The 17236-nt window shown below is 46.4% G+C and overlaps 2 protein-coding genes across 3 annotated transcripts; one reads left to right on the top strand and one right to left on the bottom strand.

Moving 5' to 3' along the window:
- Window positions 1-2137: 2137 nt before the first annotated feature.
- Window positions 2138-11435, bottom strand: qsox2 (quiescin Q6 sulfhydryl oxidase 2). Its single transcript, XM_026322196.2, has 12 exons — window positions 11031-11435; window positions 9646-9746; window positions 9179-9227; window positions 8609-8714; window positions 8398-8488; window positions 7164-7309; window positions 5579-5725; window positions 5368-5497; window positions 5138-5260; window positions 4914-5064; window positions 4394-4582; window positions 2138-4311 (listed from the first exon to the last, which is right to left on the bottom strand). Exons 1-12 carry the CDS (start codon window positions 11263-11265, stop codon window positions 3770-3772), a joined length of 2010 nt encoding a protein of 669 aa, XP_026177981.1. The 5' UTR covers window positions 11266-11435; the 3' UTR covers window positions 2138-3769.
- Window positions 11436-12520: 1085 nt separating this feature from the next.
- Window positions 12521-16305, top strand: cfap77 (cilia and flagella associated protein 77). 2 transcript variants are annotated; one of them, XM_026321894.1, is made up of 7 exons: window positions 12521-12574; window positions 13140-13207; window positions 14052-14154; window positions 14331-14571; window positions 14663-14768; window positions 15270-15371; window positions 15953-16305. In XM_026321894.1, the coding sequence occupies exons 2-7, from the start codon at window positions 13145-13147 to the stop codon at window positions 16073-16075; spliced, it is 738 nt and encodes a 245-aa protein (XP_026177679.1). In that variant the 5' UTR covers window positions 12521-12574; window positions 13140-13144; the 3' UTR covers window positions 16076-16305. The 2 variants fall into 2 exon arrangements, with proteins under 2 accessions (XP_026177679.1, XP_026177680.1); XM_026321895.1 differs by lacking the exon at window positions 12521-12574 and adding an exon at window positions 12581-12754.
- The last annotated feature ends 931 nt before the right edge of the window (window positions 16306-17236 follow it).

The raw sequence follows: 17236 nt of genomic DNA, 5'->3' as shown, positions 1-17236 counted from the left end.
CAAAGTTTGTTCTGGTTCATGTTAAACTGAAAGTAAATTTGTGTGTGTGTGTGTGTGATCAGTAAAGTCCCATCAGCCCTTGCGTTTGCGTAAGGGTGGACTTTCAATGAGACTAGAGTGTAGCTCCGACCTGGAGTCACCAAAGAAGAAGAAGTGTTGTATCGTGGGCAACAGCTTCCCTCCCGTCAAAGCATCTGCTTTGGAGAGAGTTGAGCTGGCAGGCCCTCAGACCCTCGGACCCTCAGACTCCTCCGGCCTCCTCTGGGGCGCGAGCAGGATTTTGTGTGAGCTGAAGCGGTTGGAGGAGTCTGAGGTCACTGGAAGGGCTTTGGTCTTGCATTTGATGGTTTCAACCACAGACCAGAAACCAAACCACAGAGTCAGGGACACAGACGTCACAACTGGACATGAGCAGTTTTACCCTTGAACTTGGCTCTACAGTCTGGAAAAGTTTAACTGGTTAAACTTGTTCCTTATTAACCGGAACTGATCTGAGAATGAACTGCAGCATGAAACCGATGTTCCCTGCCTCGTGGACTCAGAACCACAGTTCTTACACTGGGCTGTAATACACGCAGCCTTGATGTTCTGTGCAAAGCTTCTCATGAAGCTGCAGCTGTTCCACTGAGTCCCAGTCTATGCAAAACAAATGAGCCTGTTATTCCAGGGTAGTAGTTCCTCTCTGAGCTGGAACAGAACTACATGTCCTGGGAAACAGACACCCCGCCCACGTATGTGACTCCTCTTCTTGGCGCTGTGGTTCTTCCAAGTCTCTTTCAGCTTCTCGCTGAGCTCGTCCTCTGGATCCGACAAGGACAAAGCTCTGATCAGTGCAGCGAAGTGAAAAACCAAAAACATAAGGACGGCGCTCAGACACAAGAGAAGTCTACTGTAGGAGACGTCTTTCAGCAGCTAGAGAACTTCTGCCCGTACAAGAACGAGTCAGGAAGAGTCGATAAATAAGGTACAAAACAGAAGAAGAAACCAAGACTGAAGCCAGAAGACACTGACTCTTGGTGGGGTTCATCAGCTGAGGAACACAACAACACCTCTGCTGTGGAAAAGAAGAAACAAGACGAGCTGCTCAGGCCAAGGGAAGAGTCCAAAGATTGAAGCACCAACAGAAAGAACGTATCTGCAGACAGGAAGGACCCAACATCTGGAGGTAAACTTTACCCTGGCAGCAGGAGGGTCGTCTCTCTCTGTAGTTAAGATTTGACGTATTATTCCAGTGTGTCGCGTTGGATTGAATCCAGGACCCAGGCACAGTTTCAGTTCTGTGGTTTTATAAATCAGCACGTAATAAAAAAATCATCTGGACCTGTTCAAACCAGGTCAGATCACCAAGAACACGACACATTTCACTGTCTCGATATTTATTTAAGAACAGCATAAGTGTGAACGGGGCATGACTGAGAAGGTCTGGGTCAACTCTGAGAAGACATATTGGACCAGACTCATTCAAACATGAAGAATGTGAAAATCCTGTGCCAGAGACCCAGGACTGAACTGTTTGAAAGGGGCGTCCCAACAGACCTGGTGTCTGTGAGGACGAGGTGTAGGTGCTAGAAAGGAACGACTTCAACTTCACCAGCAGTTTAACGAACCTCATCCTGTTGCTGATTCTTTTCCAAACAGAAGTACGACATTTGTGGAAGCACCTGCTGTGAGAAGATTGTGTTTAAAGTGATCTGACTCAAATAACTGGATCCATAATGAAACGGTTCAACCTGATTCTGTCACACTCAATGTTGGCTTCAGCCTTAGGATTACTCAGATATTTCCAATTTGTAGAGGATCACAGAAACGACTTATAGGATATAATCATTTTGTTTACTTATTCCCCCACTTCTCTTTCAGCTCCAGTCATCCCTGAGACCAGAGAGAAGCTGCACCAGAACCAGAGCCTGTAAACAGTGACGGCCGTCCTCAGAGTCTGGAGCTGGTTTTTGGAAACAGACGGGCCTCCCATTGTTGGTGAGGAAGAACCATGTGAGCCAGGTCAGCGGTGTGGCTCCCTGCTGGGTTTTTAATAGTCTTCTGACAACAATGGAGGTCTACGGCTCAGACCCATAAGCTGAACCACGTTCTGGATTCACACACATTCATTGTTAGTGAAACACGAGTCAGTCAGAGCTGCAGCAACACGATTTATTCAGATGATTATTTACACCTCATCATTATAACAACTATGGAAATAAAATCAAACCAGAAACAAAAACAAGGATCAACAGCTGAGGTCACTGAAGGATAAATACACCAACAGTTAAGATTAATTTAAAAACAATGAAGAGAAAATTGATCAAATTAGAAAAAAAATGTTTAAAATTGAAATCACACTAAATCAAAAAGGAAACAAGACAAAAAGAAAAATAAGAAATATTTAAAAAGAAATCAAAGAAAAATAAAAATACTGAACAGAAAATTGTGAATTAAGATCTGAAATCAAAAATCACTTTTCAAAGTAAAGGTTTGAAATGTCAGATTTAATTTAACACTTTGCTTTTTGACTCTCGCTGGTTTTCATTTTCATTTCTAGATTTTTTTGAGCTTCATTTTCTAAGTTTTTAATCAATTCTGGCATCATACAAAATTTTAAATACAAATGTGCTTTGTGACATTTAATCTTTCAGCTCAGTTCAATCTTTGTGAGTGTTTAAATAAAACTTTATAAACTATTGTCATTTCAAACATATGACTGATCTGATCAATAACACAATCAATCAATCGATCACCACTACAGTAATGACGCTAAAGTTTTGGCACAAAGACAACTCCAGTCAGAACCAGTCCAGACGGCCCAGCCTGGTTGTGGTCTGACCCACAGACCTGAAACCAAAACCTGGCCTCTGAGTGTCCAGACCAGGTTCCACATCCAAGCCACTAAAATCTGGAACGGTTTCGAGGTGATTCCTTACAGAAGGTTTTAGGGCTGCTGAAGAAAATCCCAGGATTAAAAGTGAACCAGGAACAAGACTGAAAACTGCTCCCTTTCACTTCCTGTGAAGACAGGGTCAGACTTTTGGCGCTGACCTCTTCACATGCCAGCAAATGCTCCACTCCAGCCTGTGGCTGCAGGCAAGAAGCTGTTCATCTCTGCAGGTTTCTGTAAACATGCTAATGAGCCCCTAACGTAACCCAGTTCCAGAGGCCGAAAGTCCATGGTTTTCATCTGCAGCCTGGTCCGTCCCTGTGGGACCCGAACTATCAGCTTTTCCCAGAGGCATGGCTAGCAGCCTAACATGTCACCGGGCTAATGAGCTAGCAGGCTAATCCAGCCATGCAGCACAAAAGGTCCCGGTAACGGCCCTGAAACCCAGTTTACAGTGTGCTGCCTTTACTGACCGTCTGTTTTTGTCTAAACGAAGCCGAGACTCCTGCTGCAGCGACTCTAGTTTAACACTGGTTCAGAAAAATGATCCTCAATCTGTAACTGACACTCGACTTTGGTTCAATTACAACAATATTTAAGGAAAATCAGTCAAATAAAATATGAATTCATCCTCAGTTTCCAAATGTGTTTTAACTGAATTTTAAGAAATCAAAGTAATCCCGACTGAAGTTGGTCTGAGCTGATGGATCACTAAACCACCACAGAAGAAGAGGAGCTGGTTTAAAAGCTGAAGAAAATGTGAAAACATGATGAAATTTGACATTTGTCTTCGTGTCTCTCCTCTGTCCACTCCTAGTCTTGAACTGGACCAAACCTGTTCTGATCCTGTGTAAAGCAGTCTGATCCTGATGTGGAATAGTCTGGGCCCGGTCCGGCTCAGACGGGGAGGCGGGAGTGTCGGAGCCTCCACCTCCTTGATCGCACTTTGAAGAAGAAGAAAAGGAGCATGAGGAAGAGGCAGGAGCAGACGTACAGAACCACACACAGACTCATGTCCACGCTGTTAAAACCCAGACCCAGAATCCACACGCCTCCTGCTCCTTGACCTTGACCTGCTCCCGCTCCTCCCCCCTCTCCATGCCCTGGCACCTCCACCCTCTGAGCCTGTTGTCCAAGTCGAGGCTCCAGCTGCTCCTCAGCTTTCTTCACCTGGTCCTTCCTCTCTACTCCTCCTTGTTGCTCCTCCTGAGACTGGCCGGTCTGTGCAGGATCAGGGTCTGCAGGAGGTGCAGGGGGATGTGGGGGGGGTAGGGAGTATGTGGGCGACAGGTTGGAGGCTCCATAGTGATGTCGCAGGAAGCGCAGGACATTGTCTTGGTTCCAGACGTGGACGCCGCTTTTCTCCTCATGGCAGGAGGCGCAGAGGGAGGGGCTGGGCCATGGAGCTTTAGGGAAGAGGGGGTCATCACTCAGAGAGCCTGGGGGGGGGACATCAGTAATATTAATATTACTACTGCAGTACTACTACTACACAGGTGTGTGTGTGTGTGTGTTTGTTACCTGCCAGCCTGTAGTTGACCATGTTGTGTTGGTTCCACAGCCACAGGACCTGCTGCTCTCGGTCCAGGACTCGGTCCATGCTGGCAGCCGCCGCCTGCTCGAAATGTCGGCCACACTGCTCGCAGCCGAAGAAGGTCCTGATGTACCGACGCATCACCTGCAGCACCGGAGCCGTCTCGCCCTCCAGACCTGCATCGTACAGACACAACCACAATTTGTTGTTTCACAAATGACTCTCTGAGGCGACGTGAGGAAGTTTCAGTGGTCACATGGTTTAACCTTTAACCGCCGGGTAGACCTACAGCAGACCTACGATGTCCACCTCACAGGACTCTGGTCATCACATGACTGTCTTCTGGTAGGTTCGACTGTTTTCCAGACGACCCGGATTTTTGACCGGACAAGTCTGAGTATTTTGTTCAGAATGTTGTGCTTTCAGCAGGACGGTGGCGTGTCTTAGTTTTAGTGGACCGACTGTTTTTCCAGTACAGGTGTGGAAGCACAGGTGTGTGGTGGTTACCTGTGTTTTCCAGGGCTGTGGGCATAGCGTCATGTTGGACTGTCAGAACATGGAACAGAGTCCAAAGAGAACAGGGGTAACCTCTGAGCCCCACCTTGCTGCCCTGACAACCAACCCAGCGAAGCTCCGCCCCCAAATGCACACCTGAGATCTGGACAGGAAAGAGGAAGTCAGCTGCTGCCCCGTTTGAGTGTGTGTGTCAGTTCTCTGTTTGTGTGTCTCACCCTCATCTTGTTGTTCACCAGGTCCAGGACAGCCTGGTAGGGGATTCGCTGCAGCGGCAGACTGAGCAGCCAATCAGAGAGAGTCTCCATCAGCTTCACCACTGAACCCCCACCTGGATAGAGCTGCACAGGTATAGAGAGAGAAGTTACAGGTAATGAATCAGGAGTTACCTTCAGAGCGTCTGGTCAGTGGAGCGTCAGGTCAGTTGCAGGTTCATGGTTGCTGTTACCTTTGAGACCAAAGTGACAAAGTCCTTGAAGACCTTAAGCTCCTCCCCCTCCAGGGTACTATGAGTAGCCAATTCTACTCTCAGCAGGTAGTGGAGGGCTGACTCCAGATCAGCTGTGTACACCTTGGACCTGCAGAAACAGAAACAGGTTTACTCCGGATCCACAAGTCCAATCCAGATTAAGCTGAGCTGGTCTGACCGGGCCTCTGACCTGTCAAACTCCCTCCAGATCTCTGGGCTCTGTTTGTGTGGTAGCGCCTCCACCTGGCTTGAGCTGCTGCTGTCTGACATCAACCTGCGCTGGACTCCTGGTAACGTCCTCAACAAGGAGGAGAAGAAGAAACGCAGCCGCTTCTCCCTGAGAAACCAGACCAACAAATGTGGTTCCTGCCAGTAGAAACCAGTTGTTGTGCTAAAAGGGGATGTTGTGTGTATCAACAGTGTGTGTGACTGTACCTGTGAGGATTTCCTTACATTTTCAAGTGACCTGAACTTTCTGTGTTTTTACTATATCTAAGGTTAAAGGGTGTAGGATTCTCTGGTGCCTTCATGTTTGTGGACTTTAATATGTCTGTGGTGTGTTTCTGTCTGTTGCTGCATGAGAACCTGACACCTGAATAAAGTTCCTGTCTATAATTATGCTGCAGTGAGAGCGTGAACGGCTGATGGTTATTAACCACATGTTGGCTCTTAGCAAACATCAGCTCAGAGCAGGTTTTTAATGCTCAACTGTTTCACTGACGTTTTAGAAACGTTTGCAGAAACGTTCAGAGAAATGCTGCAGGAAGTTTCCTGAACTGGAAAAAACAAAAACCAGTTCTGCTTGTCATTGTGGACTGTCCACCTGTCCCTTACTCAGAGTTTTTAACTGAACTTCCAGACTTCCTGTGTGATTTAGTGCTTAGTTCAGCTAAAGTCATTATAGTGGGAGATTTAACATTCATGTAGATGTTGAAAACTCAGATGTAAATAAAGATGGAATCATTTTCTTAAATTTATTAACAGCGTTGTCGGATAAACATCTGCTCTAGTGGAATTTTCTTCCAAACGCTGCATGATCCATCATCTTAAATTCAAAAGTTATTAAAGATCTGACAAAACAGGATTTTGGAGAAAAAAATATTAAATGTTTCATTTCGATGCCATAGGTCAGAACAAGATCAAGGGTGTGATTGAAACAGTGGGTGGGTTTATTAACGTTTTGAGTGAAACCAATTGAATCTAATATAGAATCTCAGGTACTTCAAGGCTAGATTACTGTAACTCATTACTGGATGTCCCAGTATCTCCATAAAAGGCCTCCAGTTAATCCAGAATGCTGCAGCCAGAGTCTTGACAGCTGAAGCTCTTTTCCTGTGGAACCAGCTCCCAGTCTGGGTTCAGGAGGCTGGACTTAAAACCTTCCTCTTTGACCAAGCATATAATTAGGGCTGGCTTCAGGTAACCCTGAACCATCCCTTAGTTATGCTGCTATAGGCCTAGACTGTCTGAGGACTCTCCATCATGGACTGAGCTACTCTCTGCCCTCTATTTCCTCTGAGTGGATTGATGGAGGTTCATTGTGAGGGACTTCAGAGATGATGAGACCCTCAGGAAGTGGAAGTCACACTGAACGTGATTCATGTGTGTGTGTTTACATTTCACTGGGTTAGGATGAGTTTTCATTCAGTATCTCTGCATCTCCATTAGGTCTGTGGTGCCCACTGAGGAGACGTTTACCTTTCTGTCGGATCACAAGCAAACTCATTAAATAACAACAAAACTGTGTGTGTGTGCGTTCGCAGTACAGTACTCACACATGCAGGTGTGTGTGTGTCCCATTGGGGTGCAGCAGGTAGACAGAGGGGAAGGTGGTGATCTTCAGAGACTCTACCAGGGGGCGATCTGTGCTCAGAGCTCGCTTCACTTGCACACCTGAGTACTGCAGCAAGTCCAGGATCACCTGACACACACAGGAAGTGTATTTAAACCCAAACTGTATTAAACATCAACTTCTTCTTCTCCTCCTTTGGGCTGCTCCCTTCAGGGGTCTCCACAGCCAATCATCTGCCTCCATTTAACCCTATCCCCTGTATCCTCCTCACCCACACCAACTATCTTCATGTCCTCCTTCACTACATCCAAGAAACATCAAACAAGTTCAAACAGAAGTGAGCAGATTTCTCTTTGTCCCCAGTCTGGTCCCTGCAGGTACCCAGATCCAGGCCCTGGTGTCTCTCAGCTATACTACCCCCCCAGGACTCTCTGCTACCTACAGTCCTTCTGTTGTTATTCCAGCTTCTCTACCCTGTGTTCGCAAAGTCCGCTCCTTTAATGACCCCCCCCCGCCACCTGGCCAAGGTCAGAAGAAGCCAGTAGTGGTTTCCAACAGCAGCCATGGAGGAGTCTCTGCAGCTCAAAGTGGGAACCAGTGGCTGCCAGAGCCAAGAGGCGGCATTCTTTAGCCCAGAGAGAGTGGGACAAAGAAAGACCAACAACCAGGGTTAACATGGCTTTGGCTTTTTCACATGGAGAGGGTTCAAAGCAGCCAAAGGACTCACACTGGATCCACATGGGGCCTTCTTCCTTCTGGATGTGTTAGCATCTAAAGCTAACCTGTTGGTTTGGTAGCATTAGCCACCTAGCATGGTCCTGACTGGACCTTTGGACTGAATGGATCTGATGTGAGTTTGGGAGGAAGTGGAGCTTTGGGTAACGTTAATGCTTTGGGTCACATTAGCAGGAACCAGAGCGTCTACTGGACTGACACATTTACTCCTCAGTCAGCTAACGCTAGCTTTGGACAGGACACTTTGTCCCAACCAGGCATCCATAGTTCACGTCGTAGCTTCAGGAAACAGGATGGGATGAGAGGGGCAAAAAGCAGGAAGGAGGAGCTTATGGTGGGAGTTAGTTTGGATCATTAGACCCTCTGGAGGCCGAGGAGTCATGAGGGGGAGCAGATTGTGTTTGTTCATTGATTCTAATCTGAAGGTTTTCTCATTTTTAATGTTTGAAGATCATCTTTACCATGATTTCTTTGTTTCTCACCTCTCGTCCTACGTACGAGTCTGGTTCCTCTACAACAATGGCGGTGAAGACATCTGAGCGTTGACCCAACAGAGGAAGCAGCTTCTCAGAGCTACATACACATAAAAAACTTCCAATGAATCATATTCACTGTACTAAAAAACCACTGTGGTGGTCTCGGGACTGCTAGTGGACTACGCTGCACCAGGCTGCATTGGTCTAGGTCTGGTACCTGAGCGGGTCTAAAGGAGGACAGTGGTTGGGCCAGTCCAGTCTGGTGTGGTTCTGCAGGATGTTCACCATGAGCTGCCTCACCGCCTGGACCTGTCTGTCTGCACCTGCACACACACATCACAGGTGTAACTGGACGCGTCACAACAAGTCATCCTATCCCGAGTCATATTTTCCAACCAGAGTTTGCGTCGTAGAGACAAGAGGCACCAGGCCGCCAGTCACAGCTGTCAATCATCTGGAACACGCCTAGAACTTATTAAAAACACACAATGTGAGAATTTCGACTGACACAAATCTACAGTGAGTAAGCTTCCAACACACTGAAGCTTAATAAAGAAAGGAAATAGGAGTGCTAGTATACACAAAGTACAGCAGTACTCTCAGATCAGTGTAGTATCATAGAAAAAGTACAGCAGTATTCATGTAGACTCTATGTTGTACATTTTGCCTGGAACTAGTAACAAAAGCAGAGCAGTACAGTACAGCATGTGATGTATTTGTACCCTGAAGTGGGGCTAATACTGCAGTAAAACTCCATGTGAGCTCACTGGACTGATGTGTGTCTCACCTCTGTAGGTCGTCCCCACGTCTGTCGGAGAACTGTGAGCCCGGAAGTACTGAAGACACAGACATCGGTGATTACTACACATCAACATCTTTTCATCATGAAGTGCTTCAGGTCAGATCTACGATCAGAAACTCTTCTTTTTTTTTTTTTAACCAATTCTCATTTACAATGACGACCTGGCCGAGAGGCTGCATCCTGTTCGTCTGGATCTTAACGCTTAAAACTGCATGACGTTCATTTTCACCTGGCGCCGAAGTGTTTCAGCCTTAACGAGACTGACCCTGAAGCTTCGGTTCACACACATCACAAATCAACTGTGCCTGTCACACACACTTCCAGGATCTCGCTAAATCTGACGGGCACAGTAATATTTCATTAGAACCGTTCCAGCGTTTTGAATAGATGCTGCAGTGACACAGTGCTCCCTGCAGGAAGTACTGCAGGTAGTACTCAGTGCAGCTGTGTACCTTGAATGTCGGGTAGAACTTGATGCTGTACTCTTTACAGACGTCAAAGTTTTCCTCCTGAGCGCAGTCGAGCACGGCGACACCGATGGCCTGCTGCCAGTCTGAGAGACACAGACAGAGAGAGGGAACCAATGAGCACAGACGCAGCTGTCAGGACAAAGGTCTGAACTGTACCAACACTGCTCCTTCTGCTGATTAAAGAACTCCAGCCCCAGCTTTTATTTTGAAAGGGGAATAGGACTCTTCACTTCCAGGTGAGTTTGCACTCAGATGACTCAGACCAACGAATCTGCTCACACACACTAGCACCTGCTCTATGCATCCAGATGTGTTCTCACACGTCCTACACACACGTCTGTACAGGTGGACACACAGGAAGTACTCAGACCCTTAACTGCAGTAACAGCAGAAATACCACACAGTAAAAATCCTCTGTTAAAAGTAAAAGTCCTGCATTTAAACTGTTACTGCAGTAAAAGTCCAAAAGTATCAGCATCCAAATGTACTTGAAGTATTCAAAGTGTTCTGTTGGGGGGGAGGTCGGGTCAGGGTCTTTGTCTGAGACTGGGACAGCTGGTCCACACAAAGGAAGGGGGTGTGTCAGTGTGTGTGGCAGGTGCAGCTGAACGAACACGCGCGCGCGCGCGCGCGCGCGCGCGCACACACACATACACACACAGTGCTCTCTGTGGACGTGTGACATGGGGGTGTTCCTAATAAACTGGCCAGTTATGTCTGATAATGAGCTAAATGACGGAGCTAACGCAGGTGCAGCTCTGTACAACCGTCCCAGGTGAGTGTGGTATGTGATGTGTAAACACCGTCAGTCGTGGTTCAGGTGTGACTTCCTGGACACCTGAGCCGAAGGGTCACCTGTCTGTTGCTTGGAAACATGAGCTCTGTTCTCCGTTACCAGAACTACCTGTTAGCTTCATGAAGCTAACTGCTAACATGTGATACCAGCTGCTCCAATGGTGATGGGGGTTCGGCTGTCAGCTCAGGGTCATTGATTCTGTTTAGGATTAAGGTTCTGACACAAACCTGCAGGAATATCGGTTTAATCAGTTTATCAGTCCAGTTTAAACAGACTCCATCGCTCAGAACTTCCTTCAAAAATCTGCCACTTTTCACCCGCTTCACACACAAGCAATCATTTGAGTCACAAGACTAAAGGGTTGAGATTTTACTGGAATTAACTGGTTATTTTCAGACTGTATTAGTCCTGGACTGAAGCGGAGGGGGACAGAAAAAGGAAACACACCGACTGACACTGTAAGACTTTACACTCTTTCACCGATTAGCCAGGAACTCGATAAATACGATCATTTTGAATGGAGTCTGGTGTTGCCGTTTACAATGGAGGGTGGTGCAGGAGCAGACGGTACCTTTGACGTCCTGGGCCAGCGTCTTCCAGGTGCTGGAGTACTGGATGCAGTGTCCGCACCATGAGGAGTAGAACTGGATCAGCCAGGCCGAGGACGAGTTACTGACAGTGGGCTTCAGGGTGCTGCTGCTCAGGATCACCAGCGGGTCTTCGTCCGTGTACAGTCGGGCTGCGGCTCCCAGGCCGCCGGGGACGAGCCAGAGGACGACCGCCGCCTCGAACCAGAACCGGAGCATCCCTGGCGTCCGGGGGGAGGCACGCTGAGAGCTGGACGTCAGAGAGTTGGGGAGTTTCTGCGAGAAACAGATAGAGCCGGGGAATCATGAGCACCGAGACCCGCTACCTGGTCCGTGTGTTTACTGCATCCGGAAGTCCAGACGTCTCACTCTGTAGGGAAAGCTGGGAACCTAAACAACGACCAGGAAGGACGTGTACATTTTAAACAAAAACTCGCGAGAATACAGAGCCACATTACAGATTCTCTCTGCTGCAGTTTAAAGATACACGAGACTTTATTATAAAACAAACTGGCGCCACTTTAAGGCTTTAAATATTTGTTGTTTCGTTTTTATATAGTTAATGTGCTATTTTCCGTTAGCACGAGAGCTGCTGGGAAAATTACTACGCTGAAATTAACTTGTACAATTTTTAAAATCCACCTGTTGGGACGTCACGGGCCTCTGGGCAATAGTTTGCTCCTGCTGGGGGAGGGCTCCAGTTTTTCCTGCAGTGTAAACCTTCCACCTAATAGACGATCTTTCTAAAGACACTTAAACTGCCTTAACAGCTGTGCTGCGTTCATTATCCGGACATCTCAGTGTTGAAGAGGACATTGGCTTTGCAGCTAAAAAAGGGATAAATGAGAAAATCGAAGTCTACACTGATTTAAGGAAGTTTAAATGTTTATGTTTATAATGAATAAAGTATCTGTCTGTCTGTGTCTGTCTGTAATAATTTAAAAAGATATGCTGCTGTTTTTTCTTTGTTTACCTAAATTGAAAACCAAACAAAGTGGTAGAGCCCCCACATTTAGATAGATCTATCATTTGTTACGTTTGTTCATATAATTGTTTGCCAATATCTTCTTACATTATTCTACATTTCTCGCAGTGCTTGAAAGTTTTGTATTGTGTCCTGTGGCAACAGAACAGAACAGAAGCTTGTGGGTCTGAATCCCGGTGGACCCAGGGGCCTTTCTTTGTGGAGTCTGAGTTTACAGAATAAGCAGCAAATAATAATCTAATCTAATCTAACAGGTTGGTTGGTGACTCTAAATTGCCCATAGGAGTGAGTGTGAGTGTGTGAGGTTGTTTGTCTCTATGTGGCCCTGTGATGGACTGGGGACCTGTCCAGGGTGGACCCCTGCCTTTCACCCAAAGAGAGCTGGGATAGGCTCCAGCTGATCCCTGGGACCCTGGTTAGGACTAAGGGGGTACAGATGATGGATGGAAAATAATAAACATCAACTTCCTGTGAAACCGTTTAGCGTCCGGTTTCCGTAGCAACCGAGCAGCTCGACGCCAGAGGACACGGAAACGCACGAAGGTGATTTTTCTGTCGAATAAATAAATAAACGAGTTTGGGAGCGAAGAGTTTTTCTCATTAGCAGCAGGAGGAACGTTCAGGTTTATTAATCTTGTTCCTGCAGTTTATAACGTTAATTTTCACAGAATCGAAACCACCAAAGAAGCTGCAGGTCACTGGTTTTTCAGGGAAACAGCGAAGGTTTGTTTCCGTTAGTTAAAGCGTTAAAGACAAACCAGGTCAAACTTGAGAAGATGGTGTTTGTGTTTCTCCTTGTGCTGCACGTTGATGGGCGTTAGCAGGATTAGTTACTCACACAAATATTATTGTTTGTTGTCTTTGAATTGGATTTTTGTTTCCATGTGACATGTTCCGTTTCCTGGAATATTAAACTGCTGATTTCCATGTTAATATGACGTGACAGGATTTTAGCAACATCACGTTTGTTGCTGCCTTTAACAAACAACATCTCCCATGATCCCACAGTGTCGCAGGTTAAAGCAAACGGTTCTCTGACGAAACATTCCCAACTCAGTGTCCATTTACTGGTTTTACTGGTTTTCACCCCGTTTGCTCTTCCTCACAGGAAACATGTCGTCGCCGAGACTGGGCGTGGTCAGAGAGTCCATGCTGACCAATCCGCTGCACATCAAGGTGAGCACAGCGTGTACATCATACACAACAACAAACAAACAACAACAAACAAACAACAACACAACAAAGACATAAATATCGATTTTGCCATTTCCTTTGAGCTTTTGCTGTGAAGGTGCTGAGGGGCTTTTACTGTGAAATTTGAGTTAATTTCCTGAACACAAGAGTGGTATAATAGTGAGTAACACCAGTGTTCCCAGTGTCAGGGGGTGGACTCACCTGACCTGTGAGGAAGTCAGTGAATAAAAGTGTGAAAGCTCCAGGTGGACTCTGGGTGGCAGCACAGACTCAGACCTGAACATGCTGCTTCGTCTGCAGAGACTCGTTTGTTGAGTTTGTCTAAAACTGCAGGAAGAGCCAACAGAAGAATCTGTGTGCAGGTGATAAATCCAGTCTGGAAAAGTGCTGGAGTCAAAACCAGGCAGACAAACACTTTGTCTCAAAGTTTTCTGGGTGTTGCATCAGCTGGATAAACAGATTTCATGTTGCTGTTCAATGACGTTTAGCTGTAAATGTCCAAACCCTGCTCCCTCACACAAACGTCTTAAAGCCACAGATGAATCAGTTTCATTCTGCACGATGACGACTGTCACTTTGGAAACTTCAAGTACATTTGGATCATGACACTGTTGGAAATTTACTGCAGTAACACTTGGAATGCAGGATTGTTACTCTGTGGTATTTCTACTGGTACTGCAGTACAGGGTCTGAGAACTTCTTCCAGCTGTCAACACATGAAGGTAAAAGTAAAACTGAGGACTGTGGTGGACGATCATCTGTCAGTCACTGTGATGCTGCTGTGAAAAGAGGAAACCAATGATGTTGTCCTTCCCCCTGTGCACAGGCGCCTCTGGGTCAGACCCGGTCCAGAGGACTGACGGTTCCTGGTCCAGATTTCACTTTTGGGATCAGCAGCGGTTCGCTCAAAGACGGGGGCGTGGCAGAGGGTAGGCCAGGCTGTGCTAATGGCAGTTAGCATGTGTTAGCTTCAAATACCTGACAATACAAGGTTTGAGAAGTAGCAACACCCTTTAACTAAGTACTTTACTGCACTTCTGTTAAAGCTGTGCAGTGGGGCCTGCTGGGAGTTGTAGTTCGTGAGCATGTCACTGTGCTGTGTCAGTTCTGTCCAGTTGGAGGGTTCAGTCCAGACGTGGAGGCTCTGCTCCTCATCCACTGGTTGTCCCAGATTTTGTGTCTCTGAACCGGAATGCCGTGAAGTCCGGTCTGGTAACGTCCAAAGAGCTGAGCCAGTACCGAGCACAGAGGGGAGCCAAGACCCAGAGTTCAGCCCCCAGGCGACAGGAGGACGGGCCTTCACGGTGCCCGGTGGTGCCTGACATCACATTTGGAGTCAGAAACAGGTCAGAAACTCATGCACAGACGTGATTATTTATTGATTACTGATTATTGATTGCTGGTGACTGATGTACCTGTGATGGGTCTGTCCACCAGGCCGTCATCTCCTCTGGCAGACCTCCTTTCTCATCAGTACGCTCACCGCTGGCTGGACGAACAGCTGAGCAGGAACCAAACTGGCAACCACAACCAGCTGCACAGGGTAAGAGACAGTGAGAGTGAAGCTCGATTGTTACCGGAGAAGGACCCGGTGTCTGGTTTTGGGAAGCAGTGGTGACTAAAAACACAGCAGGGAGCCCAACAACAGGGGCTTGTCTTCTTCCACAATCCAGCTCAGTCATCCCTGAGACTAGGGAGAAGCTGCAGTGGAGCCAGAACCTGTAAACAGTGACGGCCGTCTTCAGAGTCTGGAGCTGGTTTTTGGAAACAAACGGGCCTCCCATTGTTGGTGAGGAAGAACCATGTGAGCCAGGTCAGCGGTGTGGCTCCCTGCTGGGTTTTTAATAGTTTTTGGACAACAATGGAGGTCTACGGCACAGACCCATAAGCTGAACCAGGTTCTGGATTCACAAACATTCATTGGTGCTGTCGGTCTCTGGATGGGATCTGGACTCAGGGACACAAACACTGAATCAGCTTCTGCTGTGTCTTTACTTTAACTTAATGAGGTGGATTTAAAAAAGGCATTTAAATGTGTACACAGATAAAACCCGGTTGTATTCCTGACACCAGGACCAGTCTGCTGAGGAGAAGCAGAGCTCTGCCTGTCACACAGACTCCATTTAAACTGCCTCATTTCACACAGGTAACACACACACACACACACACACCTGGCACTGCTGGTTCCTGCATTTTGTCTTTGTGATCAATATGAACAAGAGACAGTTCAGATTTGTGTGTTAGAGACTGGTCAGCTGAACCTGCAGCTTCACACTGAGTGTCAGCTCAGTCTTCAGGGCTCTGGGTACCTGGTTCTGGGCTCAGTGTTCCAGCAGCTGTAAAAAGCCACAGTCCTCTACCTGCTCAGCAGCAAACAGCAGACAGACACAGTCAGAGACCAGCTGGTGAACATAGTGGAGCATTTAGCAGCTAAAGAGCCAGAGGTTTCCCTCAGGAGGTGGTGGAGACCAAACCCAGAGCTAAAACTGAGGGAACACTGGGTGAGGTTCAGCAGGTGGACTCAGACACTGGTCCACATGGACCAGCATGTTGATTTGTGGCTGCTGGAGCTGTAAATAAGAAATTGCTGATATAAACAACAGTATGAAGGGATCATATATCAGATGTTACTAGACTGAAAACACGAGGACAAAATCATTTATTGGGTCTTAAAAAGTAAATTAAAGATTAAATGTTCAGAGCACCTCTGTTTCTCCTCCTGCTCAGGTTCCTCCTGCTCTCGACACCTTCAGGGACCAGGAGGCTCGTCTCCGGGCGTTCAGGGCTCATCAGTCAGACTCTGTATCCAGGAGGGGGCATCAGGGTCTGGGCACTTACAGTCTGGACTGACCTGAAGACAAAATGGACCCAACCTTTATCTGAACATCTCAACAGTACCGCAAATAAAACGTGTCATAAATCTGTTTGTAGCGTCTGATTCGAGGAGGAGGATGGATGAGGGGGCATAATAATTTGACTTTATGTTAGACCAGGTCTTTATGGGGACGCTGAAAGACGGACACCAATGACTTCAAAGTATTAGCATTAATATGTGATCAATAATAAATATTACTACTCCAGCCCTGTTTGTCTTCTACTTCTTCTTAGACAGTAAATAAAGTGTAAACGCAGCTTCACCTGGTACAAACAGATTGTTCTTTGTGGGTCAGGGGGTCAGTCTGGGACTGGATCCTCAGTGAATGATTCACTGTGGATCAGAAAACGCTCAACAATTTAACACTTTCTGCATCATTACCTGAAGCTTCAGGGGCAGAACTGGATGAAGTATCTGAAGCACTTGAACCCTGTTTCTGTTAAACCTCATCTGTTTATTTCTAATCCCTTCCTAAAACTGGAACCGACTGGTTTCACTTGGTCCTGCTGAGCCACAGGTTCTGATTTGTCTGAAAATGGACTGAACGTGTCCTAAACTATGTGATTCAGTTTATAACCTGGAAAACCAAAGACAGGAAGAAGGAGGAGGAGCAGAGACTCTCATCCCCTCTCTCTCTCTTTGTGCTGCACCAATCAGCTGCTGATCGATCCTTCACTTCTGGATCAATAATCATCTCGTGGCTGTTTAACAATAAAACCATTACTTTGTGTCCTGCTGCTGCACATCTGCTGCTTCTACTGTTTTATTGTTTCTACTCATTGTTTTATTGTTTCTACTGTTTCAATTGTTTTTATTGTTTCTGCAGTTTTTGTTTTTATTGTTTTGTTTCTACTGTTTTATTGTTTTTATTGTTTCTGCTGTTTCATTGTTTTTATTGTTTTGTTTCTACTGTTTTATTGTTTTTATTGTTTCTGCTGTTTCATTGTTTTTATTGTTTTGTTTCTACTGTTTTATTGTTTTTATTGTTTCTGCTGTTTCAATTGTTTTTATTGTTTCTGCAGTTTTTGTTTTTATTGTTTTGTTTCTACTGTTTTATTGTTTTTATTGTTTCTGCTGTTTCTACTTTTTTTGTTCTCATGTTTCTCCCGAACAAACTCACCTGAGTCCGGACGGAG

The sequence above is a fragment of the Mastacembelus armatus genome, chromosome 9 (assembly GCF_900324485.2).
Source record: "Mastacembelus armatus chromosome 9, fMasArm1.2, whole genome shotgun sequence".
Taxonomy (NCBI): Eukaryota; Metazoa; Chordata; class Actinopteri; order Synbranchiformes; family Mastacembelidae; genus Mastacembelus; species Mastacembelus armatus.
Note: the sequence above shows the minus strand (reverse complement) of the source record. Positions and strands in the feature narration are given on the sequence as shown.

Bases quoted from the DNA above. Each gene is read 5' to 3' on its own strand.
- cfap77 (XM_026321894.1), top strand. From the start codon at position 13,145: ATGTCGTCGCCGAGACTGGGCGTGGTCAGAGAGTCCATGCTGACCAAT. The intron at 14,769-15,269 runs GTAAGAGACAGT...ATGTGTACACAG, and splicing joins ACCACAACCAGCTGCACAGG to ATAAAACCCGGTTGTATTCC. The intron at 15,372-15,952 runs GTAACACACACA...CCTCCTGCTCAG, and splicing joins AACTGCCTCATTTCACACAG to GTTCCTCCTGCTCTCGACAC.
- qsox2 (XM_026322196.2), bottom strand. From the start codon at position 11,265: ATGCTCCGGTTCTGGTTCGAGGCGGCGGTCGTCCTCTGGCTCGTCCCC. The intron at 5,498-5,578 runs GTCAGAGGCCCG...CTGTTTCTGCAG, and splicing joins ATCTGGAGGGAGTTTGACAG to GTCCAAGGTGTACACAGCTG. The intron at 4,312-4,393 runs GTAACAAACACA...TCCCCCCCCCAG, and splicing joins GGTCAACTACAGGCTGGCAG to GCTCTCTGAGTGATGACCCC.